Consider the following 26,291-nt stretch of genomic DNA (forward strand, 5'->3'; position numbering starts at 1 on the left):
GTTTCAGAAAAAAACTTTTTTATACCTCTGAAAGCCTCCGAAACAGAACTTCAGAAAAAAAGCCTCTGAAGCTCTGTTTGGGAGCTTTTTTTCTAAGCTCTGTTTGGGGCTTTTTTTCTAAGCTCCATTTGGGGCTGTTTTTTCTGAAGCTCTGTTTGTGGGCTTCATTTCTGAAGCTCTGTTTAGGGGCTTTTTTTCTGAAGCTCTGTTTGGGGGCTTTTTTTTCTGAAGCTCCGTTTCTGATGCTTTTTTCAGCCTCTGAAACCTCCCTTTGAGAAGCTGGGCGGGGCTACATTCGGAGTATAAGACTCACCCAGATTTTCAGCCTCTGTTTTGGGGAGGGAAAAGATGCATCTTATACTCCGAAAAATATGGCATATATATTGAGAGGAAAGTGTTTCAGAGTCGATCTTAGCAGGTCAGAAGATTTGGCATTCTTGCCCCCGCTCCCCCCACCTGCCAAGAATTGGCTTCTGGAGAAGAGACTCAGTGTCCCCGTCTGAGAAATGGGCAGAGAAACAGTCTGTGCCGGATGGTCTGTAATTCAGATAACACTATGCTACCTCTCTCCCTAGAGGTTATTTTGTTTAGATTTTCATATGGCACCAACAGGAATCATGTAGTGATATACAACACTAATAAAACAGGGGTCCCCAACCCCAAGTCTGTAGACCGGTACTGGTCTGCGGCCCATTGGGAACTGGTCAGCACAAGTGATGGGTGTGGGAAACTCCATTTGCTCGAGCAGCGTGAAAGCATCCGTTCTCCTCCCACTGCTGCCACTGCTGCCAATCCACAGAGCCAGCAATGTCGGGGATTGCGGTAATAAAACACATTATCATCATCATCATCATCATCTCCTTTTAACGACCCCATAATCCCTTCCTGGGAGGAGTCTGGGCAACTGAATGGAGCTGAGTGTTTACTGGCCGGATGCCCTTCCTGTTGCCAGTGCGGAGTTTTGTTCAGCAGATATACATTCTCATTGTGCCCAGAGAGAGAGAAATATCTGCCTCTACCTAGGATCGAACTGACAGCCTCCTGATTGTGAAGCCAGAGCCCCACCTCTAGGCCAACACACCACTCTAATAAAACATACTATACTATACATATAATCCAGCGGTGGGTTTCTATCGGTTCACCCTGGTTCGGGCAAACCCCTAGCGGCAGCAAGGTGGGTGGAGTTTGAGGATTTTACAGGACTGGATGTTATCACGGACACTCTGTGTGCACACACCACAGTCACAGTTCCCAACCGGTAGCGAAGATAAGTGAAACCCACCCCTGATAACAATCATAAATATAAGTCTAAGTACAGCATCAGCGAGCAAAAGTATTAAATTAAGGTAAAGCCATGATAAAATCATCATAGAGTTGCAATAGGATAGAATGCTATAACACGGATATTTCTCTAGGTTGAATGGCTGCTATGAGGCCTTATCTGGAGGAAGCACCTCTGAAGGGTTTGAGGACTTCACAGGCGGGGTGACCGAGTGGTATGATCTCCGGAAGCCTCCCAGTGATCTCTTTCAGATCATTTTGAAAGCCCTGGAGAGAGGATCCCTTATGGGATGCTCCATTGACGTGAGTATATCGGGGATCTCGTCTTGCCTTCGCTTCTGGGCATCCCAGCAAAAGGGGCGCATGTGGGTGGACTCCATAAGTCATTGGACATTTGGCAAGCTTTATTACTATTTACTATTAAGGTAAGACAAGATTATGGTAAAATGAGATGAGATGAGATAGAAGAAGATAAGACAATAAGATAACATAAGCTAAAATAATATAAACTAAGCTAACAGAATATAACAAAAGATAATATAATATAACGATAAGATAGATGATAGAATAAGATAAGACAATAAGATGAGATAAGATAATGATGATAAAAATAACAAAATAAGACTTTTATTGTCATTTTTTTCTGTGAATACACTGGCCCAGATTAAAAAATGAAATTCTGATGCCCGCTCTCATTATTTTATTATTTATTCCTGAATTTTTATGCAAGTTGATTCTGGGCGGCTTATAAGTTATAAAACAAGTAAATATATTTAAAACATTGACACATCAAATTTACACAGATTAAAATATGAAAGACTGTACTAAAACCAGAGCTAAGAAATGGACTTCTATAGCGAGTCCTTGAGTTACCACCGTAACTATGACCATCTCAGTCGTAATTCGTGACAGTCTTAAATCAGGTCATCCACCCAATCAACTTGATGTTACAACCAGTCATTAAGCAAATGCCGTGAAATCTGTCATAACTTCAGACGGTCACTAAGTGACCGGTTGTAGGTTGAGGACTGCGTGTAGCTCCATTCCACTTCTTTGAGGGCATTCAAAATTTGTAATGTAGGTTTTTCCTCTTCTAATCCTTTTTTCTTCCCTCTTTGAATTCCAGATCACGAGTGCATTTGACATGGAAGCGGTCACTTTCAAGAAGCTGGTGAAGGGCCATGCTTACTCGGTCACCGGAGGTGAGCAGGTGAGAACCGTTGAGCCGGCACAAAAACCGAACTAGAAAGCGAAGAATAATGTCAAGCGCCAGGGAAATCAGGAGATCCAGACCGTTCAAATGGATATAAAGTTTTATCGTAAGCTTAAGTTCTCTATGAGAACCTGAACTACTAACAGCCAAGGGAAATTAGAGGGAGATAAGGAATTCATGGTGGACTGGACTTAGATCTCTTGTGGGCGCAAAGGGTTCATGACCGATGACCAGTTTGACCCTTCCTTCGGGCTCAGCTTGGCCATCTCCTACAGAAGTATAATATCACATGCCATGTACATATAGTCCTTGACTTACAACCTTCATTTAACAGCCATTTGAAGTTACAACAGCCCTGAAAACAACGTGACTTAGAGCTGGTTCTCACACTTACGACCGTTGCAGCATCCCCATGGTCCCACGCTCAAAATTCGGGCGCTTGGAAACTGTAAAATGTATTTTACAACAGTTGCCGCATCCCAGGGTCATTTCTCAGCCAGCTTTCGACAAGCAAAGTTAATAAGGGAAGCCAGATTCAGTGAACAACCGTGCGATTCACTTAACAACTGCAATGATTTGCTTAACGACCGTAGCAACAAAAAAAAAGTTGTAAAATCAGACACAACTCACTTAACAGCCTCCTTGCTTAGTGATCCCAATTGAGGTTGTAAGTTGAGAATTACCTGTAACACGATTTTCTCAGATATCATGTTGAATTTATCCTTTGGCCCCAGTCTGTTTTCAGATTTGCCCTCAGCAATAGCACTTATATACCGCTTCACGGTGCTTTGCAGCCCTCTCTAAGCGGTTTACAAAGTCAGCATATTTGCCCCCAACAATCTGGGTCCTCATTTTACCGACCTCGGAAGGATGGAAGGCTGAGTCAATCTTGAGCCTGGTGAGATTTGAACTGCCAAATTGCAGTCAGCTGGCAGTCAGCAGAAATAGCCTGCAGTACCGCACTCTATCCACTGCGCCACCACGGCTCATAGACGTCAATTTGCTCATTTCTGATTTCCAGTTACCACGCTGTCTAAGACTCAGATTGGCCATGGTTTAATGATATAAAACCACCGTGAAGTCAGCTTCATGGGAACTCAGTGACTCATGACAATCTCTGCCTTCCGATAGATCAACTTCCGAGGACAGCGCGTCAGCCTGATCCGGATACGAAACCCATGGGGAGAGGTAGAATGGACAGGAGCATGGAGCGACAGGTAAAATGGCCGTCCTGGAGTGGGTGAACTACAACTCCCAGCATCCTTCGTCATGAGGTGGCCTTGCCTGGTTTAGAGAGAACCGAAGAGCATCAGAATGAATGAAGCAGAATTATCCATGTTTCATTCGCTTCCATAAAAGTTCCCCAGTCTTAAAATAGAACGATAAATCAATGTTTCTCCACCTTGACGGCTTTAAGATGCGTGGACTGGGGAACTCTGGGAGTTGAAGTCCATGCATCTTAAAGCCACCACGGTGGAGAAACATTAGAATAGACCAATTCAGAGCTTATCAGTCAAATGTTTTTCTGTGGCCTCCCTGCCTGTTCTCAAAACAGCTCTCAGCATCATAGTTAATGGCCATTTTAATAAGCTAGAATTCGAACCCAGCTCTCTCTAGTCTGGACAGACTTACCATTTAATTCTTACCGATGAACAATTTAAAAAAAAAAACAAAAAAACCAGGCCCTATGAAATTCAGACTCAAGGGCTTGTTTCTGGTTTCCTTGTTTGTTTACTGTAATTTAAATTTTACAAACTTTTGCCAGTTTCTTTTCCTGGATGGATGGATACACACCCTGAATTCTTGCCAGCCTCTTTAACAAAAACCCTCAGCCTGCCTAAAATCTGTTTTGTTTCCTGGTGAATTTAAGGAGTGTTTTTCACAATCTTTTTATTATTTTTTTTAACAGTTCTGGAGAGTGGAATGCGGTGGAGCCGGCTGTGGGGCAGCAGCTGAGAGTGAAAATGGAGGATGGGGAGTTTTGGTACGTCTGGTTTTTATCTGGGTTTAAGCAAAGGTTTTACGGTATTTTTCGGACCATAAGACGCACTCCCCCCCCCCACCTCAAAAGAAATGTTGGTGCATTTTATACAACGAATACAGCTATTTTTGGCCCCCTGAAACCTCACCCTCCTTGTCCCATTTTTGCGAAAAATTGGCCCTTTTTCGCAAAAACAGGGTGCGCAGAGGGTTTGGGAGGCCTACAGAGTGCTCCTGGGGGCCGGGGAGGGCAAAAAAAAATTTTTTTTTCCTTACTTACGTCTTCAAAATCTTGGTGCATTTTATACACCGAAAAAATACGGTATTGAAATTTAAAAACTAATGGGGAAGATTAGTTTTTAATTTTGTATCTACTATTAATATTAATACTATAATATTATTTTAATATTTATGATTTTTATTATAAGCTGCCTGGAGTCGCTCTGCAGATTGTGATGGGGGATATGGAAGGAAGGGAAGGGTGGATGGATGGATGGATGGATGGATGGATGGATGGATGGATGGATGGATGGATGGATAGAGGCAGGTGATAGATAGAAAGATAGATAGATAGATAGATAAGATAGATAGATAGATAGATAGATAGATAGATAGATAGATAGATAGATAGATAGATAGATAGATAGATAGATAGATAGATAGATAGATAGATAGATAGGCAGATAGGCAGATAGGCAGACAGACAGACAGACAGACAGATAGACAGATGATAGGCAGGTAGGTAGGTATAGATAGATAGATAGATAGATAGATAGATAGATAGATAGATAGATAGATAGATAGATAGATAGACAGACAGACAGACAGACAGATAGATGATAGGTAGGTAGGTAGGTAGGTAGGTAGATAGATAGATAGATAGATAGATAGATAGATAGATAGATAGATAGATAGATAGATAGATAGACGGATAGACAGATACTGTGTTTCCCTGAAAATAAGACCCTGTCTTATGTTTTTTTGAACCCTGAAATAAGTGCTTGGCCTTATAGCCATGCGCTTAAAAGCCCGACAGGGCTTATTATCAGGTGATGTTTTATTTTGGGGGAAACAGGGTAGACAGATAGATAGACAGACAGCCAGACAGATGATAGATAGATACCTTGTTTTCCCGAAAATAAGACCTCCCCTGATAATAAGCCCAAATCGGGCTTTTGTGTGCATGTATTAAAATAAGCCCCCCCCCCCGAAAATACTTAAACGCAGAACTGGAAATCTAAGCTGGTAAAACAGCAAGAGGAGTCCCATCTTGCTCCACGCGCCCCAAAATAATAAGACTTCCCCGAAAATAAGGCCCAGCGCTTATTTCAGGGTCCAAAAAAATATAAGACAGGGTCTTATTTTTGGGGAAACATGGTAGGTAAGCAGATAGGAAGATAGATAGATGGATGGATGGATGGATGGATGGATGGATGGATGGATGGATGGATGGATGGATGGATAGATAGATAGATAGATAGATAGATAGATAGATAGATAGATAGATAGACAGACAGACAGACAGACAGACAGACAGACAGACAGACAGACAGACAGACAGACAGACAGACAAGATGGACGGACAGATATAGACAGATACATGTGCGAGAGAGAAAAAACACTTTGTTTTCAATGAGATGGATCAATGATACTGGGGTTGAGATACCTGGCCTTGGATGGTGGGCAAGAAAGTTCTTTTTTCTAAAAAAATAATAATAAAATGCATGAATCATTTAGAAAAAAAATCTCTATTGTGGGGGAGGGGCTCTATTTTTCTACTATCGGGACGTTCCCAAGTTCTGCCTCTCCCCGACAAAGATCTGAAGTCTGCGGGTTCTGCTCTCCTATTGTAACTTTGCATGCTTCAAAACCCAATTCCGGAATTTGCTTGCAGGATGTCCTTCCAAGATTTCCTCCGGGAGTTTTCCCGCCTCGAGATCTGCAACCTCACCCCTGATGCCCTGAAGGCTCGCAAATTCCGAAAGTGGAACACCACGCTGTACGATGGCACCTGGCGACGAGGGAGCACAGCTGGGGGCTGTAGGAATTACCCAGGTAATCTCCCGTGGTAGAGGATGTAATTCTGTCAGCCCAACCCACCTCACAGCAGGGGTGAAATGCTACCGGTTCACACCGGTTCGGGAGAACCGGTAGTCATAAAAGCTACTGGTTCGTCAGAACTGGTATTTCCGACGATCAGCTGTAACCATGCGATTTATCTTTGCTAGAAAGCAGGAAATACTGCTTTCTAGCGAATCTAAATTGCGTGACACAACTGTTTCACCCCCTACTAACCTTGTTAAGCCTCCTTTTCCCGGGCGAAGTGTGCGTTTGGTCCGCACTGTGGATGCGCGTGTGCAGCGTGCTTTTGCAGCATGCACGGGCAGTGAACCGGTGGCAATCCATAGAGGATTTCACCACTGCCTCACCACTGGTTGTTATTGTGGGCAAAAGAGGAGGAGGAGGAGGAAGGAGTATTAGATATATTCGCCCCTTTGAGTTGCTTATAAATCAATAAAAACAGGATAAAAAAAATCCAATAAAAGAATTGGAGGGGATCTTGGAGGTCTTCTAGTCCAACCCCTTGCTCAAGCTATAATAATATATTTTAAAAATCCTGGAAGAACAACCCACATCTCTTTGCAGTCCTATAGTCATCATGAAACGCAGGGCAAATTATTAAGGGCGCTATGGACGTGTGGGGTGTGAAGCTGTTGGGGTCACATTCCTGTTTGCATTAGCAGAGAATCCTCCAGTTACGTCCATTCGTTCAACAACTCTTCCGAGGGATGGCAGTGCTGGGGAAAAAAATGGGCTTATGACCAGGGCTCAAAGTTGTGTTCATTGCAGCATCCCTGTGATCAGGTGATCCAAGATTTGGGTCCTTAGCGACTGGTTAAAGCATGTGGCCTTTCCTGCTGGCTTCCCACAAGCAACGTCAATGGGGAAGCTGGCAGGAAGTCACAAGATGCTCCTGTCAGTTGCTCCCTCTCTTAACCGGGTTTTGTTCCCAGGAACTCTTGGACCGCAGGGTGAATGTGGGCCGCTTGCACTAGGCCGTAGCACCCAACTGCTCACCTACACACCCTTGAGGTGGAGCACCCACCCCACACTTGACTGCACACTGTAGCACTAACTTCCCGCCAACTAAGGAAAGCTTTCTGTGATCGGGACTTGCGATTTCCTGCCAACTTCCCCAATGACTTCACTTTTTACCTTCTGGTTTAGGCATTTTAATAAAAAAAAAAAATTATACGGGTGGTCCTCAGCTTATGACCAGTTGCTTAGCGACCAAAGTTAAAACCGAAAGCTACTCATGCCCCGGTTCCAAAGTTGTGACAGCCAGCCCCTCCCCTTGCAGTCATATCGCCACATGTGCTGAGGACCACATGACCTCAGCAACCAGACCGCATTTACAATCGTTTGCAGCATCCTGTAGTCACGTGATCATGATTTATGAGGTTTTTGCTGGAAACCAGTCTTTGTTGACCTGCTTTACGACCTCTATAACAGGACTGTAATGCATTATGGTTGTAAATCAAGGACTGCTGTCCCGTTTTACGACCATTACAGCAGGACCGTAACTTCCAGGGTGCAGTATGGTCATAAATCGAGGACTACCTGAATACAAGATATGTTAAAGGCCCCCGGCTCATGCCTGACTGTGCCAATCTTTCGCGCTGGCCTTCTTCCATCTTTTTTCTTCCTCTGTTCCCTCTCTTCCTGCAGCCACGTTCTGGATTAACCCGCAGTTTAAAATCCGCCTGAACGAGATCGATCACGATGACGAAGACGGGCGGAGAGAACCCGGCTGCAGCTTCCTTTTGGCCCTGATGCAGAAACACCGTCGCAAAGAGAGGCGGCTCGGGAAGGACATGGAGACCATCGGTTTTGCCGTCTACGAGGTAGAGACCCCAAAGGGGTTCGCCCGGGGGTGGGCTTCAAAAATTTTAGCAAGGGTTTTTTTGCCCAGTTGCTGGGTGGGCGTGGCCATGGCGGGCGTGCCCTAGTCAGACTCCTATACTATGGCGGGGCAGGGGGGCGTTTTTGCCCTCCCTGGGCTCCAGAGGCTTTTCTTCAGCCCCCAGGAGGGGGAAAACGGCCTCGCCAGGCTCTGGAGTTCTTCCTGAACTTCCGGTAGGCCCATTTTTCGTCCTCCCCGAGTCTCCGCGCGGGCCCTCCATTTACCTGCATCCAAAACGGGCCACGTGGGGACTCCTGAGGGGAGAGGGGCAGGGTGGGCGGGGCCAGCCAGGAGTGGGATTTGGGGGTTCTCCAAACTGCACAGAATCTTAGCTAGAGCTTCTCCCGAACCCCCTGCGAACCCTCAGCAGCCCCACCCCTGGGCTCTCCCCACCTCCCTCCCCTGATGTCCCTCTGAACTGGGATGATTCCTCTTTGGAAACACAATGATTTTTTTTCCTTTTTCTGTTTTTCCCAGGTGCCTCCGGAGGTATGTTTGCAAAGAGCAGCCTGTTATGGTCATGGGTTCAAGTCTCAGGTCCCAATGGCAGTAAAGTTTTTCCAGGATTGCAGGCCAATAACTTTTTCCCCCCCAGCTTGGAGACGCCAAGGAATAAAACTGGGATTCTAAGATTCTAGACCTCTTTGCTTCAAATAAAGAGCAATCGCTGAGTTAAATCTAGTTTTTGCTCAATGGGGTATAGGCAGACTCCTGCCCTTCCAATATAGGTAGTCCTCGACTTACAACCGTTCGTTTAGTGAACGTTCAAAGTTACAACAGCACTGAAGAAAGTGACTTGTGGTTTTTCGCACTCATGACCGTTGCAGCAACTCTGTGACCACGTGATCAAAGTTCGGATGCTTGGCAACTGGTTCATATTTATGACGGGTTGCAGTGTCCCTGGCCGGGGTGGGGTGGGGGCCATGTCATCATCTTTTGCGACCTTCTGACAAGCAAAGTGAACGGGGAAGCCCGATTCATTTTACAACTGTGTTGCTAACTTCACAGTTGTAGGGATTCACTTAACAGCTGTGGCAATAAAGGTTGTAAAATGGGGCAAAACTCACCTAACAACTGCCTTACTTAGCAATGGGAATTTTGGGGCTCAATTGTGGCCGTTAAGTCGAGGACTATCTGTAATTTTGGGCTGTGGTCCATGGCTTCAAAAAAAAAAAAAGAAAAAGAAAAAAAAAGAACTAAGATGCTAGTCCTCATGGTTTGAAATAGAAACCAGGTTTAGGGATGTCCAAACCGCTCTGTCTCATTCGGCTCAGTTGCCCTACTCATTATTGACGGATCTCCAGCTTTTGCAGGCAAGTCTTGGCTTCCGGATTCCTTTTGATCCCACTGGGGATCTCAGTGGGAGGAAATCTCTGGCAAAATGGATTTTTTTTTTTTTTCATCTCAATTCCTTTTTTTTTTTCTTGGCAGTGCAAGGGGCAGCCGTCCGTCCATCTGAAGCGGGATTTCTTCCTCGCTAACTCTTCCCGGGCCAGGTCGGAGCAGTTCATCAACCTGCGGGAAGTCAGCACTCGTTTTAGGCTTCCCCCGGGTGAATATATCGTGGTCCCTTCGACTTTTGAGCCCAACAAGGAAGGAGACTTTGTACTTCGTGTGTTCTCAGAGAACAAAGCTGGGACAGTGTAAGTCATCCCGGCTTTTTTTAAAGATGATTAGGGGACTGGAGGCGAAAACATATGAAGAACGGTTGCAGGAATTAGATATGTCTAGTTTAATTAAATGAAGGCCTTGTGGGTGGGGGGGGGTATGATAGCAAGGTTCCAATATCTCAGGGGTTGCTACAAAGAAGAGGGAGTCGAACTATTCGCCAGAGGACCTGAGGGTAGAACAAAAAGCAATGGGTGGAAACTCATCAAGGAGAGAAGCAACCTAGAATTAAGGAGAAATTTCCTGACAGTTAGAACAATTAATCAGTGGAACAACTTATTTATTATTTATTTATTTATTCATATTTATATACCGCCCAATCTCCCTAAGGACTCAGGGCGGTTCACAGGCAAAATAAAAATACATATAGGATACAAAATAAAACATCAGATTAAAAAACTTATTCAACATAGCCCAATAGTTAAAAATAACAATATACACAATAAAACCCAGTTAAAACCCATATAAATTTAAAACCTAGTCCAGTCCTGCGCAGATGAATAAATATGTTTTAAGCTCGCGGCGGAAGGTTCGGAGGTCCGGAAGTTGACGAAGTCCTGGGGGGAGTTCGTTCCAGAGGGTGGGTGCCCCCACAGAGAAGGCCCTTCCCCTGGGTGTCGCCAGACGGCACTGTCTGGCTGACGGCACCCTGAGGAGTCCCTCTCTGTGAGAGCGCACGGGTCGGTGAGAGGTATTCGGTAGCAGCAGGCGGTCCCGTAGGTAGCCCGGCCCTATGCCATGTTACCAGAAGTTGTGAATGCTCCAACACTGGAAGTTTTTAAGAAAATGTTGGATAACCATTTGTCTATTATGGTGTAGGGTTTCCTGCCTAAGCAGGGGGTTGGGCTAGAAGACCTCCAAGGTCCCTTCCAACTCTGTTACTCTATTATATTCTAATTCCATTCCTCTATTCTATTCTATTCTATTCCATTCCATTCCATTCCATTCCATATTTTCTTTATTCTATTCTATTCCATTCCATTCCATTCCATATTTTCTTTATTCTATTCTATTCTATTCCATTCCGTTCCATATTTTCTCTATTCTATTCTATTCTATACTATTCTATTCTATTCCATTCCATTCCATTCCATTCCATTCCATCCCATATTTTCTCTATTCTATTCTACTCTATTCTATTCCATTCCATTCCATATTTTCTCTATTCTATTCTACTCTATTCTATTCCATTCCATTCCATTCTATTCTATTCCATTCCATATTTTCTTTATTCTGTTCTGTTCTCCTTTCCCAGGGCTTTTTATAACAAACTGTAGTTGGTTGAAATCATGCTTGCTTGGACAAACCCTAATATGAGTCAAACCTAAGCAAATTTACAGCTATCCTGCAGTCACCAGATCACGATTTTAGAAATTTTTTTTTTTTGCTGGAAACCCAGCTTCTGTTTTGGTTTTTCTGCAAAAAAAAAAAAATGCCCAAGGCAGACAATTCGTTACGGTGATGTTCGCCTTACAACAATGGCATTCACTTAATGACCGCTGCCCCCCCCCAAAAAATGGTCCTAAAATCAGACCAGTCTCGTGATGAGCTGCTTAATGACCAATGGCGTGGTTTATGTGACCATAATTCCAGGCTCAATTATGATCGTAAAATGAGGATTACCTGTATTTTAGGCTATGTTTTTCGAGGAGGTTATTTCTAAGTGTCATTTTGTTCTTTTGTTTATAAAAATTTATTTCCATCCTTCTGCAGGGAGATGGATGATCAGATCCAAGCCAACCTTCCTGATGAGGTAGAAACTCCCGGTGACAATTTTTTCTCTGTATTTGAGGGAATTCAGGACCAGGAAATAAATTTCCCTTCTCCATTGAAAGGCAAAATCCACGTCTTCCTTCATAGGGGAGACATATTTTCAAAACGATCCACTTGAGAGATAAGATGGAGGGTTTTCAATCCGGTTTCTGCCACTGATTTTGTTCGTCGGAAGCCGGCTGGAAAATTCCAGTCCTCGTTTTCTGACGCCCGTCTCTTTTCCCCCCCGTTTCTCTAGAAAATACTTTCAGAAAGTGAGATCGATGAAGGCTTTAAACAGCTGTTTAAGCAGCTGGCAGGAGCGGTAAGTACGTGAAGATTAAAAAAAAAAAAGCACAAATTTTAAAAAAATTCCCTGTTTCCCCGAAAATAAGACTTTCCCAGATAATAAGCCCAATCGGGCTTTTGAGCACATGCGCTAAAATAAGCCCTCCCTGAAAATAATTAAACACATGTGCAACCGGTCTCCACCATTTCCCCTGGTTAGGGTTAGGGAGAGAGAGCTGGAAACTAGGTAAGACGGCAAGAGGAACCCTGTCTTGCACCATGTGCCCCAAAATAATAAGATCTCCCCTGAAAATAAGGCCAAGGGCTTATTTCGGGGTTCAGAAAAATATAAGACAGGGTCTTATTTTCAGGGAAACATGGTACGAATTAAAGAATTAAAACTAAAAATTGAGCTGGCAGTAAGATCATTTTGCTCTGTTTGAATTTGCTTAGTGTTTAATTGTCTAGTTAAAGCGAGAGAGATTCTAATTATCATCTTAATCCCATAATCCCTTGCGGGGGTGGAGTCTGGGCCACTGAATGGAGCTAGCAGAGCGTTTTACTGGCCAGATGCCCTTCCTATTGCCAGTGCGGAGTTTTATTCAGCAGATAATATTCTCATCGTGCCCAGAGAGAGAAATATCTGCCTCTACCTAGGATCAAACTCACAGCCTCCTGATTTTTTTTTGCTGGAAACCCAGCTTCTGTTTTGGTTTTTCTGCAAAAAAAAAAAATGCCCAAGGCAGACAATTCGTTACGGTGATGTTCGCCTTACAACAATGGCATTCACTTAATGACTGCTGCCCCCCCCCAAAAAATGGTCCTAAAATCAGACCAGTCTCGTGATGAGCTGCTTAATGACCAATGGCGTGGTTTATGTGACCATAATTCCAGGCTCAATTATGATCGTAAAATGAGGATTACCTGTATTTTAGGCTATGTTTTTCGAGGAGGTTATTTCTAAGTGTCATTTTGTTCTTTTGTTTATAAAAATTTATTTCCATCCTTCTGCAGGGAGATGGATGATCAGATCCAAGCCAACCTTCCTGATGAGGTAGAAACTCCCGGTGACAATTTTTTCTCTGTATTTGAGGGAATTCAGGACCAGGAAATAAATTTCCCTTCTCCATTGAAAGGCGAAATCCATGTCTTCCTTCATAGGGGAGACATATTTTCAAAACGATCCACTTGAGAGATAAGATGGAGGGTTTTCAATCCGGTTTCTGCCACTGATTTTGTTCGTCGGAAGCTGGCTGGAAAATTCCAGTCCTCGTTTTCTGACGCCCGTCTCTTTTCCCCCCCGTTTCTCTAGAAAATACTTTCGGAAAGTGAGATTGACGAAGGCTTTAAACAGCTGTTTAAGCAGCTGGCAGGGGCGGTAAGTACGTGAAGATTAAAAAAAAAAAAGCACAAATTCTAAAAAAATACCCTGTTTCCCCGAAAATAAGACCTTCCCAAATAATAAGCCCAGTCGGGCTTTTGAGCACATGCTCCCTCCCTGAAAATATTTAAGCACATGCGCAGCCGGTCCCCACCATTTCCCCTGGTTAGGGTTGGGAGAGAGAGCTGGAAATTAGGTAAGACGGCAAGAGGAGCCCATCTTGCACCATGCGCCCCAAAATAATAAGATCTCCCCTGAAAATAAGGCCAAGGGCTTATTTCGGGGTTCAGAAAAATATAAGACAGGGTCTTATTTTCAGGGAAACATGGTACGAATTAAAGAATTAAAACTAAAAATTGAGCTGGCAGTAAGATCATTTTGCTCTGTTTGAATTTGCTTAGTGTTTAATTGTCTAGTTAAAGCGAGAGAGATTCTAATTATCATCTTAATCCCATAATCCCTTGCGGGGGTGGAGTCTGGGCCACTGAATGGAGCTAGCAGAGCGTTTTACTGGCCAGATGCCCTTCCTATTGCCAGTGCGGAGTTTTATTCAGCAGATAATATTCTCATCGTGCCCAGAGAGAGAAATATCTGCCTCTACCTAGGATCAAACTCACAGCCTCCTGATTTTTTTTTTGATTTTTTTTTTTTGCATTTATATCCTGCCCTTCTCCAAAGACTCAGGGCGGCTTACACTATGTTAGCAATAGTTTTCATCCTATTTGTATATTTATATATACATTTGTATATATATTTGTATGTATTTATATACAAAGTCAACTTATTGCCCCCAACAATCTGGGTCCTCATTTTACCTACCTTATAAAGGATGGAAGGCTGAGTCAACCTTGGGCCTGGTGGGACTAGAACCTGCAGTAATTGCAGGCAGCTGTGTTAATAACAGACTGTCTTACCAGGCCCTTTTTTTTGTGAGGCGAGAGCTCCACCTGCAGGCCTGTTCAGATACAGGCTTTAAAAGCCTCTTTTTCCAACATCACACGTGATAATTTAATCTAATTTCCTTTACCTTCTAGGATATGGAGATCAGCCCACGAGAACTGCAAACTATCCTCAATAGGATCATTGGAAAACGTAAGTGCCAAGATAGCATTTTTCCTCTCTATGGCTATTCTTTTTTTTTAATAAAACAGCGCAGTAATAAAAAAGAAAAATAATCTGTTTTGCTGCAAATCCTGGAAGTTGGGCGAGTGGCGAAGGCTGCTCTCGGCCCAACCCACCTCACAGGGTTGTTGTGGGTAAAATAGGTGGCGGGAGTATTGGGTTGACCTATATAACAGGTAGTCCTCGACTTAACGACCACAATAGAGTTGCTGAGCGAGGCATTTGTTCAGTGAATTCCCTCCCCGTTTTGCCACCTTTCCTGCCACCGTTGTTAAGTGAATCACTGCAGTTGTTAACTTAGTGACACGGTTGTTAAGTGGATCCGGCTTCCCCCGTTGACTTTGCTTGTCAAAAGGTCGTAAAAGGGGGATCATGTGACCCCACCGAGACACTGCAAGCGTCGTAAATATGAGTCAATTGCCAAGTGGACTTTGATGAAGATATCTTTTCTTTTAGAATAGAATAGAATAGAATAGAATAGAATAGAATAGAATAGAATAGAATAGAATAGAATAGAATAGAATAGAATTTTATTGGCCAAGTGTGATTGGACACACAAGGAATTTGTCTTGGTGCATATGCTCTCAGTGTACATAAAAGAAAAGATACCTTCATCAAGGTACAACATTTACAACACAAATGATGGTCAGTATATCAATATAAATCATAAGGATTGCCAGCAACAAGTTACAGTCATACAGTCACAAGTGGAAAGAGATTGGTGATGGGAACTATGAAACGATTAATAGTAGTGCAGATTCAGTAAATAGTTTGACAGTGTTGATGGAATTATTTGTTTAGCAGAGTGATGGCCTTCGGGAAAAAACTGTTCTTGTGTCTAGTTGTTCTGGTGTGCAGTGCTCTATAGCGTCGTTTTGAGGGTAGGAGTTGAAACAGTTTATGTCCAGGATGCGAGGGTTCTGTAAATATTTTCACGGCCCTCTTCTTGATTCATGCAGTATACAGGTCCTCAATGGAAGGCAGGTTGGTATCAATTATTTTTTCTGCAGTTCTAATTATCCTCTGAAGTCTGTACACTGAGAGCATATGCACCAAGACAAATCCCTTGTGTGTCCAATCACACTTGGCCAATAAAAAATTCTATTCTATTCTATTCCATTTTGATCCTGTGACCATTGGGAGGCTGCAGTGGTCAATAAGTCTGTAAAATGATCATAATTTGCCTTTTTTCAGAGCCGTTGTAACTTTGAGCTGTCACTAAGCGAACTGTTGTAAGTCGAGGACTACCTCTACGTATATAAAAAGAGGAAGGATAAAATCATCACCTTTTCTTTTTTACTTTGTTGTAAAATTGTAGATAAAGACCTGCGCACGAAAGGATTCAGCTTGGAATCCTGCCGAAGTATGGTGAACCTGATGGATGTATCCTGTTTTGCACAGCCTTTTATCATTTTTGCAGAGTTGCAGGATTACAGAATAACAGACTTAGAAGGGACCTTGGAGGTCATCTAGTCGGGGGGGGGGCTTCAAAAATTTTAGCAAGGGGTTCTCTGCCCAGTTGCTGGGTGGGCGGGGCCAAGATGGGCGGGGCCTAGTCAGCCTCCTTCACCATGGCGGGAGGGGATGGGGGGGCGTTTTTGCCCTCCCTGGGCTCTGGAGGTTTTCCTCGAGCGAGAAAGGGCGAAAACAGCCTCCCCAGGTTCTGGAGGCTGGAAACGGGCCCAGAGGCCTTGCTGAACTTCCAGTAAGCCTGGTTTCCGCCCTCCCCAAGCCTCCGTGCGCGCCCTGCACTTAACCTGCATCCAAAACAGGCTGCGTGGGAACACAAAGGAGGGATGGGCGGTGCCAGCCAGGAGTCGGATTTGAGGGGTTCTCCAAACTGCACAGAATCTTAGCTAGAGGTTCTCCCGAACCCCCAGCAGCCCAGATACTATATCAGTGTTTTGGCGAACCTTTTCAGCACCGAGTGCCAAAACAGGAGTGTGCGCTTGCCAGAAACTGGAAGACTAGGTCGGTGCGCATGTGCGAGCTGGAAACCGGAAGATCATCTTCCCATCTGGCCGGCGCACCGGAACCCGGAAGAGCAGAAGGCGATGGCTCTGCGTGCCAATTCCGGCACACGTGCCATAGGTTCGTCATCACAGGCCTGTACCATTTCAGACAAACAGACTTCTTGCTGTGACAGGGACAGATGCTAATTTGATTCAGTTCGATGATCTACAAAGAGTTTTGTTTTTTTCTCCCTGTGGTTTTGTAAGTGAATGGTTGGGAAGGGAGAGGTGAATTTTCTCGAGTGTGTTTCCTTAACAGCCCCTCCCTCTATCAGAAAGACGGGAATGGAAAACTCGGCTTGGTGGAATTTAACGTCCTTTGGACTAAGATTAAAAACTATCTGGTAAGTTTCCATCCGCTCAGCTGGTTTAAAAGCGCAAACAAGGGACATCTTAGCCACGTTTGCGAAGCCATGTTTGCGTTTCTAAATAGACTCCTAAAATAACATCCTTCTCAAGGTGTTACGACTTTTTCAGCGAAACGTTTATTATATTCAGCCTGTTTTTGTTTAGTGGGTTTGTTGTTGTTGTTGTTGTTTTCTTACCTCCTAAACGATGGACATCGTTCACGTGTAACCCCTAAGCCATCATTCGTGGGCTCTCCTGGTTGATTCAAAACGAAGTGGCCTTGCAGCCTATGCAGCTGCTCACATAGATGAGCAAAACAAAAGTATATTTGGATGCCTTGAATTGTGGATCCTTGTTGGTTGCTTCCAAACAAGCCGGAATTTCCTCTTGGCTGTTGGAATCTGGCTAGTTTGCAAGCCGCAGATCAAGATCTGAAAGATGGACATCATGCAAAATGGGTCATTTCTCTTGGACGCTTACGGTTTGCCTGCTGTCGGGTCAGGCTCTTAGGACCACAGTGTAGCCCCAGATTTATGTTACTAAGCAAGACAGTTGTGAAGTGAGTTTCGCCCCACTTTATGGCCTTTCTTGACACAGTTGCTATGTGAATTGCTGCAGCTGCTACGTGAGTAACACGGTTGCTCCGTGAATCTGGCTTCCCCATTGACTTCGCTTGCCAGTTATATGTACATGCCAGTTGCCAAGCCCATTTTCATCGGAGGGATACTGCAGTGGTCGCAAGGGTGAAAAAACAGTCAGAGCTCACTTTTTTTAGTGCTCTTGTCACTTCGAACGGCCACTAAGCGTCTGGTTGTAAGTCGGGAACCACTGTGTTTTCCCCTAAGAAAGACTGATGTTCACAACATGGGATATGTAGTTCCCAAGTCAGATGGAGCTGTTATGTAAATATGGAGTAGGTATAGCAGAATAACAGAGTTGGAAGGGACCTTGGAGGTCTTCTAGTCCAACCCCCTGCTTGTTGTGGCGTAGGCTCACTTAGGCATAAAAGACACACTTAGTCTTAAAACAACCCTATTTTATTATAACAGCTGGGAATTACTTCATTCCCAGCTTAGTCCAAATTAATTCCAAAACAAAGTCGTTCAGAAAAAGTCCTTCGGCCTTATCACAAACCTTTGTCTTCTTTGGCACCCTGCCAAAGACTTTTCTTGGCAAAGCCTCACAAAGTTCAGAAACAAGAGAAGCCGACTAGAAACCAATGTAGCAATGTTGCTTTCCTACAAAGAGCCCAAGAGCCTTTGCTGCTCTTTTAAGCCTTCTGGGAGGGGCCAATCATCTTCTGGCCTTACTCCTGAGTTGTCCTTTTTGCTTCAGCTGCTCTTGCCTTGTGGCAGCTCTTCGCATGCGTGCACTAGGAACAGGCTCCTCCTGTTCCTCTGCCTCTCTGCTGTCTGCCTCTGGAGGCTCTGGAGTCCGTGCGTCGCTCCCAGATGGCCCTGGCCCCATTTCTGCCTCCGACGCAGAGCCTTCCCCAGACTCCAGGACTGGCTCCACAGGCTGCTGGCAGAGCACAACACTGCTGAGGCAGGAAACCCTATAAAGTTTCAGGCATGTTGACTTGGAAGGCAGGGAAAAAGAGAGCCAGGATTGGAGCTCCAAGAAGCTAAGCAGCTGGTATAGATTTGGGGTTTGATTTTCATAGGTAGATTTTCTGTATATGTTTGCTTTATTTATTTTTCTCTGTAATAAGCTCCTTTATTGCTGTTGAATTTCTGGAGAATCCCCTTCCCTCTCATTTGTCTTCCCTTTAAAAACTTTTCAGGCAGTCTTCCGGAAGTTTGATTTGGACAAGTCGGGAAGCATGAGTTCCTATGAAATGCGAATGGCTCTGGAATCTGCAGGTGACATGCCCGGTTTCTTGGACCGTTTGGCTTTCTTTCCATTTCCTCGGCTGCCTGTGCAGCAGGCTAGTCCTCAAGGAGGGCTTTAAAAAAAAAACCCAGTAATAATTAAAGCCCTGCCAGGTTTTCAATTGGAGGACAAGGATTAATTAAATTTAGTCTAATTCAATCCATTGCATTTAAATCCTACCTTTTCTGTGAGAGCTCTAGGTAACTCCACAGGTGTGACTATTACTATTACACCTGTGGTGCTGGTTGTGTAAGGAATGTCTGTTTGGCCCCACATCACCCAATCAAATGGGGAACTTGAATTGGGTGTCCTGCTATTAATTCTGTGTCTTCACTCTGCGATTCTCAACTTCAGCAACTTTAAGGTGGGTGGACTACAACTCCCAGAATCCCCCAGCCAACATGCTTTAAACTGGGTGGATTTCATCTCCCAGAATCCCCCAGCCAGCATGCTTTACGATGGGTGGACTTCAACTCCCAGAATCCCCCAGCCAGCATGCTTTACGATGGGTGGACTTCAACTCCCAGAATTCCTCAGCCAACGTTCTTTAAGATAGGTGAATTCCCAGAATTCCTTAAGTAGCATGCTTTAAGGTGGATGGCCTTCAACTCCCAGAATCCCCCAGCCAGCATGCTTTAAGATGGGTGGACTTCAACTCCCAGAATTCCTCAGCCAACGTTCTTTAAGATAGGTGTATTCCCAGAATTCCTTAAGAATGCTTGGAAGTAAAAGTGGACGCCAGCAGTAAAAGTTGCTGAGGTTGTGAAAATGCTGCCTGAACTGCTATTTCCTGATTGGAAACACACACACACACACATCTTGGCACTCTGTACCTGTGTTAATTTTAGTCTTCTTTTTCTCCTTTAGTTCCCATTTAGCCTTCCCCTAAGTGGGAAATTGACAGTCTCTCTTTCTTTGCCTCCCGGCAGGCTTCAAACTGAACAAGCGACTCTACGAGTTGATCATCACTCGCTACGCGGAGCCCGACCTGGCCCTAGATTTCGACAACTTTGTCTGCTGCTTGGTGCGGCTGGAAACCATGTTCCGTAAGTTCTTCCCCTTCCCTGGTGTTTGGGGAGGGAGGGAGGGGCATGGCTGAATTATCAGATGATCCCAAATTAAGCCAGTTTATTGAACAGGGAGTCCTCGGTTTTACGACCACAAGCAAACCCAACATTTCTGTTGCTAAGTGAGACATTTGTTAAGGGAGTTGCGCCCCATTTTGCGACCCCAATTTGCGACCGTTCTTGCCACGCTCCTAAGTGGATCACTGCGGTCGTTAAGTGAATCGTCGGAAGGTTTGCCAAAGGGGTTCACAGGACACTGCAAACGTCATAAATGTGAGTCAGTGGCCAAGTATCTGAATGTGACCATGGGGATGCTGCAATGGTCGTAAGTGTGAAAAACAATCATAAGTCACTTCTTTCAATGCCGTTGTAACTTTCAACGGCGACTTAAATGAACCGTTTATAAGTCGAGGATTACTTGTATTCTCAGCGGCCTCCAGGTTTCCTGTTATTTTTCTGTTCTGTTAATTACAGGGGTTGGACTAGAAGACCTCCAAGACCCCTTCTACGATGCTGTCTTCTAATCTAGTGATTTATGAATGTATCGATCCTTACCTCTCTTTCCTTTCCAGGATTTTTCCAAGCCCTGGACACGGACAAAGATGGGATTGTCACATTCGACTTGATTAAGGTAACCATATCGGGGTATCCAGGAGGGCTGGATTACAGTTTCTAACCCTGCTGGCTGGGGAATTCTGGGAATTGAAGTCCACTTATCTTAAATCAGGCTGGCTGGGGAATTCTGGGAATTGAAGTCCACTTATCTTAAATCAGGCTGGCTGGGGAATTCTGGGAGTTGAAATCCATTTATCTTAAAGCAGGCTGTCTAGGAAACACTCATAGAAGCAAATAACTTTATTGAGTGCACTGAGAATAGATTTGGCAGTGGGGTGTGCAAATTCACGCTTGGAGGGCCCTTGCAAAGTTGGAGCAAATTTGTATTCCAGGCACACTTCCCTCTTCTTTGTCCCTTTATCCTTTGTTTTCCTCTTCCCTCCCCAGCCCTTTTCCTCTTGTGCTGTGTCTTTCCTCTTCTAATCCCAAAGGCTTGGATATTTGTAACCTCTCTGATGAGCCTTTTTATTTATTTTATTTTTATTTATTTGTTTGTTTTGTCAAGCATATATAACATTACAGATAAAGTATAATCATGACTGTGAATACATGAGATGGTTACGAATAAAAGGGGGCATTAGGACAGGGATGGTAGGCACACAGGTGTGCTTATGCACACCCCTTACTCTTAGGAATGGGGTGAGGTCAACAGTAGACAGTCTAAGGTTAAAATTTGGGGGGTTTTGGGATGAAACCACAGAGTCAGGTAGTACATTCCCGGCGCTGACCACTCTGTTGCTGAAGTCGTATTTTCTGCAATCAAGTTTGGAGTGGTTTACCTTGAGTTTGTATCAATTGTGTGCTCGTGTATTGTTGTGATTGAAGCTGAAGTAGTCATTGACAGGAGGTTGTAGCAGATAATTTTATGTACTACGCTTAAGTCAGACCGAAGGCGGTGTAGTTCTAGGTTGTCCAAGCCCAAAATTTCAAACCTGGTGGCATAAGGTATTCTGTTACGAACAGAGGAGTGGAGGACTCTTCCCGTGAAATATCTCTGGACTCTCTCAGTTGTATTAATGTCCGATATGCAGTGCGGGTTCCAGACAGACGAGTTGTATTCAAGAATTGGTCTGGCAAAAGTTTTGTATGCTCTAGTTAGCAGTACAATATTACCAGAGAAGAAGCTACGCAAGATTAGGTTAACAACTCTTAGTGCCTTTTTGGCAATGTTGTTACAGTGGGCTCTGGCACTTAGATCATTAGAGATGAGTTTTGGGCCAAACTGTAAAACCCAGAATGCTCTCAAAGACTGGTTTTTTTTGTAATGGAGGAACTGTTTTTTCTGCTCGTGGCATTTTGAGGGGGAAAAAAAAATTCTCTTGTGTTTTTTTTCCCACAGTGGATACAACTGACCATGTTTGCCTGAAAAAGATACGGATCACATCCCGTGCAATTCTTTGGACTTTTTCTTCTCGCTGGACATTTTATTTTGAAAGTGGAGGAGAACCTTACCTGCAAGTGCCTTGCGTTAACGCTTTTTGCGGCTTCTGTTCCAAGTAGAGGAAACAAACATACACACAAACATACACACTTCCAACTTTGCCGTTGTTTCATTTCTGATATGGGCTCCTACCAAGTTCTAGGGAACCTGAATGCAAATTCGTTTCAAACTTCTGTTTTGAAGAACCCGTGTTGTGAGGCTGCTCAGGAATCGCGCTACGGCTCTGCGAAAGCCACAAAATGGCCTTGCCACACAACTGAACTGGAGTTTCTAGCAGCATTCCCCAGGTTAACAAGATTTTTGGGGTTACTGATGGATGACCCCAGCCTTGGCAAAATATAAATACAGGTAGTCCTCAACTTAACAACAGTTCGTTTAGTGACCTTTCAAAGTTATAGGCACTGAAAAAAGAAGATTTATGATTTTTCACACTCATGACTGTTGCAGAATTACAGGTCATGTGATTTACATTCGGATGCTTGACAACTGACTCACATTTGTGGCAGTCGCAGTGTCTCTTGGGGGGTCCTGTGATCCGCTTTTGCGTCCTTCTGACAAGCCAAGTCAATGGGGAAGCCGGATTCATTTAACAACCGTGCTACTGATTTAACAACGGCAGTGGTTCACTTCTCAAATGTGGCAAGAAGGGTCGTAAAATGGGGCAAAACTAACTTAACGAATGTCTCACTTACCAACCATAAATTGGGGGGGGTCTATTGAGGTTGTAAGTCGAGGACTACCTGTACCTGGAAAACTGACCCTTTTTCGGGAACTGCAAAGTTATAGGCAAAAATATATATTTAATCTTGCTGATGGCGAATCAAGCATTTATAGTTGAGCGCTTCAATCTGTGACTCCTTTTCATTTTTTAAAATACTTCCTCAACTTGCAACTGTTCATTTAGTGACCATTCAAAGTTACAACAGCACTGAAAAAAAAGACTTACCACTAGTCCTCGCACTTACAACCATTCTCATGGTCATGTGATCAAAAGTCAGGCACTTGGCTGTATATATGATGGTGGCAGCATCTGGAGGCCAAATGATCGCCATTTTGCGACCGTCCCAGCTGGCTTCCGACAAGCCAAGTCAACAGGGGAAGCTGGATTCATTTAACAACTGCCTGATTCACTTAACAACTGAAGGGGTTCTCTTAACAGCGCTGGAAAAGAAGGTTGTAAAATTGGGCGCGGCTCGCTTAACAACCCCCCCCCAGTTTAGCAATGGGAACTCTACTCCCAATTATGGTCGTAAGCCAAGGACTATCTGTATTTACGGCTAAGAGAATGGCATGATTACTGTGACCGACGAAATGACCTACTTTGCATTATGTCCATCCTTCAAATTTATCTTACAGGCCACCCCTTCTGTTTGCAAGGGGTGTTAAAACCAGGAATTATCTCCATTCTTTGTCCCCTATGGAGCAAGCATATGTTTTGCATGTGTGTGTTTATATATAAATACACACACACACACACACACACACACACACACATATATATATATATGTAATTTCCCGGAAGCTTCTGGAAGCATTTCAGGGCCTAATCAACCTCCCTTCCAGGCCTTTGCGGGAAGATTTGCCTTCCTGCCAAGGTGTGTTTGGGAAACCTAGTGCCTAAAGACTTCAGCTGTTACACACTCCTTGCCTGTCTAATGCGCTTGCTGCCAAATATTTTTTTAATGAGAGTTTGCGTTGTAGCCCCCTATCCGGGGTTGTTAGTGGTACCCCATTATCGGAGAACCTCGAAAGCCTCAGGAATCACTTCTTGGACACGGTCCCTTGTTCAGGATTTGGTTTTTAACTTCTCTTAAAAAGTTCTCTGGTGCCACCATTTATGTTCTTATGTGTGTTTTTGTATGGTAGAGATGGATTTTACTTCCATGCCAAAATAAAAGAAACTGTGGTAATGCTTAACACACCACTACATCTGCTTCATCTACTTGTGATTATTGCTGTGTTGTTGTTAGCTGCAAAGTCGTGTCCGAACCATCGTGACCCCATGAGCAGCGTTCCTGTTGGAACTACCATCCTCTACCATCTGCAGTGATTTTGGAGCCCAGGAAAATAAAATCTGTCACTACCTCCATTTCTTCCCCATCGATTTGCCAGGAATTGAAGAGGGCCGGATGTAATGATCTTAGTTTTCTTAATGTTGAGTTTCAAGCCAACTTTTGCACTCTCCTTCTTCACCCGCATCAAGAGGTTCTTTAGTTCCTCTTCGCTTCCTGTCATTAGATTATTGCTGTATTTTCCACCAAGAACTGGGCGGGCAGAGGCGTAATCTCAGAATGTAGATGTAGAAATTGGATTGGGATTGAAAGTTTTGCAGTCTCAGGGTAGGATTTGAGTTTATGTCATTGGGAATCTTTAAACTGGCAGTTCTGATACCTGTTTTTATTTTTATTTCTTTAAGTGGAAAGTTTATATCTCTTCGATTTATTGCATTGAATTGCATTTTCTTGGATAGGGCCCGGTATTCAAGTCTGCTCAGATCAGTAGTGAGTTCCATTTACCTTCACTACCGGTTTGGAACTGTGAGCGTGCGGTGCTTTTCCGCATGCGCAGAACCTTCTGCGCATGCACAGAGCATCCGTGATGAAGTCTGGGCAGGTGGGCGGAGCTTCCCACAGCTGCCACAATCGGTTTTCCCGAACTGGGGCAAACCAGTAGAAACCCACCACTGGTCCAGATCCTGCTTGCCATTGACTTTTCCCATTAGTCTTTTTTTTTAATTTCTGTTTTTTGTGGAAATCTCAACATTTTCACTGAAGTTCCTTTTCCCTGCCGCTCCACCTGTCTTAAAAAGAGTTTTTTTTTGGAGACGTGTTGAGTAGAAGGGAGATTTGCACCCACTGTTTCCCAGGGTGGCTGCAAACTTGCTTACTTTAAATCTTGTCATTAGTGTTGCCTTCACTGTGGGAGTCCTATTCCCCTCTATAATTTCCTTTTAATTAGTGGTTTCTATTCCAATCAGACTCAGAGTCACTCCGGGAAACGTTTTTCCCACGGTTGCCCAATACCTTCTCCTTATTTCATTCCCCACAGTGGGAAAACAGCAGGATCTGAACACAAATCTTAGCCAAAAATAGGGCAGTTTTGGATGCAATTCTCCAAGATGGCAAAAAAAATAAAAATAAAAAATAAAATCCGAAGTTAAGGCCAAACATTGGGGTCAGCCACTGCCCTTTTTAAATCCTAGCTGATTTTTTTTTTAAATTACCTATTGCTTTTCTTTCCTGCAATTTTATTTTTATTAATTTGAGCTGCAAAGGTCACTCTGGGTGGTTCATGATGGCAAGTGTAGAATGTGGATAGAAGCAGAAATTTCATTCTGAGATGGATGAATGAAGGAGAGGCAGTTTGGTGTAGCGGTTAAGGCATTGGGCTAGAAAGCGGGAGTTGTTGTTATTTGCGAAGTCGTGTCCGACCCATCGTGACCACATGGACCACGTTCCTCCTGGCCTTCCTGTCCTCTACCATCCCCCGGAGTCCATTTAAGCTCCCACCGACTGCTTCAGTGACTCCATCCAGCCACCTCGTTCTCTGCCGTCCCCTTCTTCTTTTGCCCTCCATCGTCCCCAGCATTCGGCTCTTCTCCAGGGAGTCCTTCCTTCTCATTAGGTGGCCAAAGGATTTGAGTTTCCTCCTCAGGATCTGGCCTTCTAGAGAGCAGCCAGGGTTGATCTCCTCTAGGACTGACCGGTTGGATGGCCTTGCAGTCCAAGGGACTCACAGGAGTCTTCTCCAGCACCAGAGTTCAAAGGCCTCCATTCTTTGGCACAACTATGGTACAACTTTCACAGCCATCCATTGCAACTGGGAAAACCAGAGCCTTGACTATACACGCTTTTATTGGCAGGGTGATGTCTCTGCTTTTTAGTACGCTGTCTAGATTTGCCAGGGCTTTCCTCCCCAGGAGCAAGCGTCTTTTAATTTCTTTAAAAGAAAGCGGGAGTCCATCAGTTCAAATCCCATCTTAGCCATGTAGGTCAGCTGAGTGACTTTGGGCCAATCACCAGGAGACTGTGAGTTCTAGTCCTGCTTTAGGCATGAAAGTCAGCTGGTTGACTTTGGGCCAGTCCCTTTCTCTCAACCCAACCCACCTCAGAAGGTTGTTGTTATGGGGAAAATAAGTGGAGAAAGATGTGCTGGATATGTTTGCCACCTTGAACTATTTGTAAAAACAATAAATATGGGATACAAATAAATAAATAAAATGTATTGGGTGGGGATTGTTGGAGAGGGAAGGTTTTTATACCAGGTCACCGCAGATTTTGCTGCCTC

The 26,291-nt window shown here is 44.2% G+C and overlaps 1 protein-coding gene across 7 annotated transcripts in view; it reads left to right on the forward strand.

The window, feature by feature from the left end:
- Window positions 1-23,933, forward strand: part of CAPN1 (calpain 1) — a 43,318-nt gene extending 19,385 nt beyond the window's left edge. For 4 of the 7 annotated variants that reach the window (XM_058160154.1, XM_058160153.1, XM_058160151.1 and 1 more), the window contains 16 exons: window positions 1,416-1,584; window positions 2,408-2,491; window positions 3,626-3,711; window positions 4,404-4,478; window positions 6,369-6,529; window positions 8,204-8,379; window positions 8,916-8,927; window positions 9,870-10,081; window positions 11,820-11,859; window positions 13,459-13,524; window positions 14,562-14,619; window positions 15,968-16,032; window positions 16,937-17,005; window positions 18,793-18,871; window positions 19,811-19,927; window positions 20,521-20,628. In XM_058160154.1, coding sequence (XP_058016137.1) covers window positions 1,416-1,584; window positions 2,408-2,491; window positions 3,626-3,711; window positions 4,404-4,478; window positions 6,369-6,529; window positions 8,204-8,379; window positions 8,916-8,927; window positions 9,870-10,081; window positions 11,820-11,859; window positions 13,459-13,524; window positions 14,562-14,619; window positions 15,968-16,032; window positions 16,937-17,005; window positions 18,793-18,871; window positions 19,811-19,927; window positions 20,521-20,624 — 1,573 coding nt within the window. In that variant the 3' untranslated portion in view covers window positions 20,625-20,628. Of the gene's footprint in view, window positions 1-1,415; window positions 1,585-2,407; window positions 2,492-3,625; window positions 3,712-4,403; window positions 4,479-6,368; window positions 6,530-8,203; window positions 8,380-8,915; window positions 8,928-9,869; window positions 10,082-11,819; window positions 11,860-12,117; window positions 12,184-13,160; window positions 13,201-13,458; window positions 13,525-14,561; window positions 14,620-15,967; window positions 16,033-16,936; window positions 17,006-18,792; window positions 18,872-19,810; window positions 19,928-20,520; window positions 20,629-21,902 lie in introns of those variants that run through there. The other 3 variants (XM_058160156.1, XM_058160150.1, XM_058160152.1) reach the window with 3 other exon arrangements.
- The last annotated feature ends 2,358 nt before the right edge of the window (window positions 23,934-26,291 follow it).

This window comes from Ahaetulla prasina, chromosome 17, assembly GCF_028640845.1.
Source record: "Ahaetulla prasina isolate Xishuangbanna chromosome 17, ASM2864084v1, whole genome shotgun sequence".
NCBI lineage: Eukaryota > Metazoa > Chordata > Lepidosauria > Squamata > Colubridae > Ahaetulla > Ahaetulla prasina.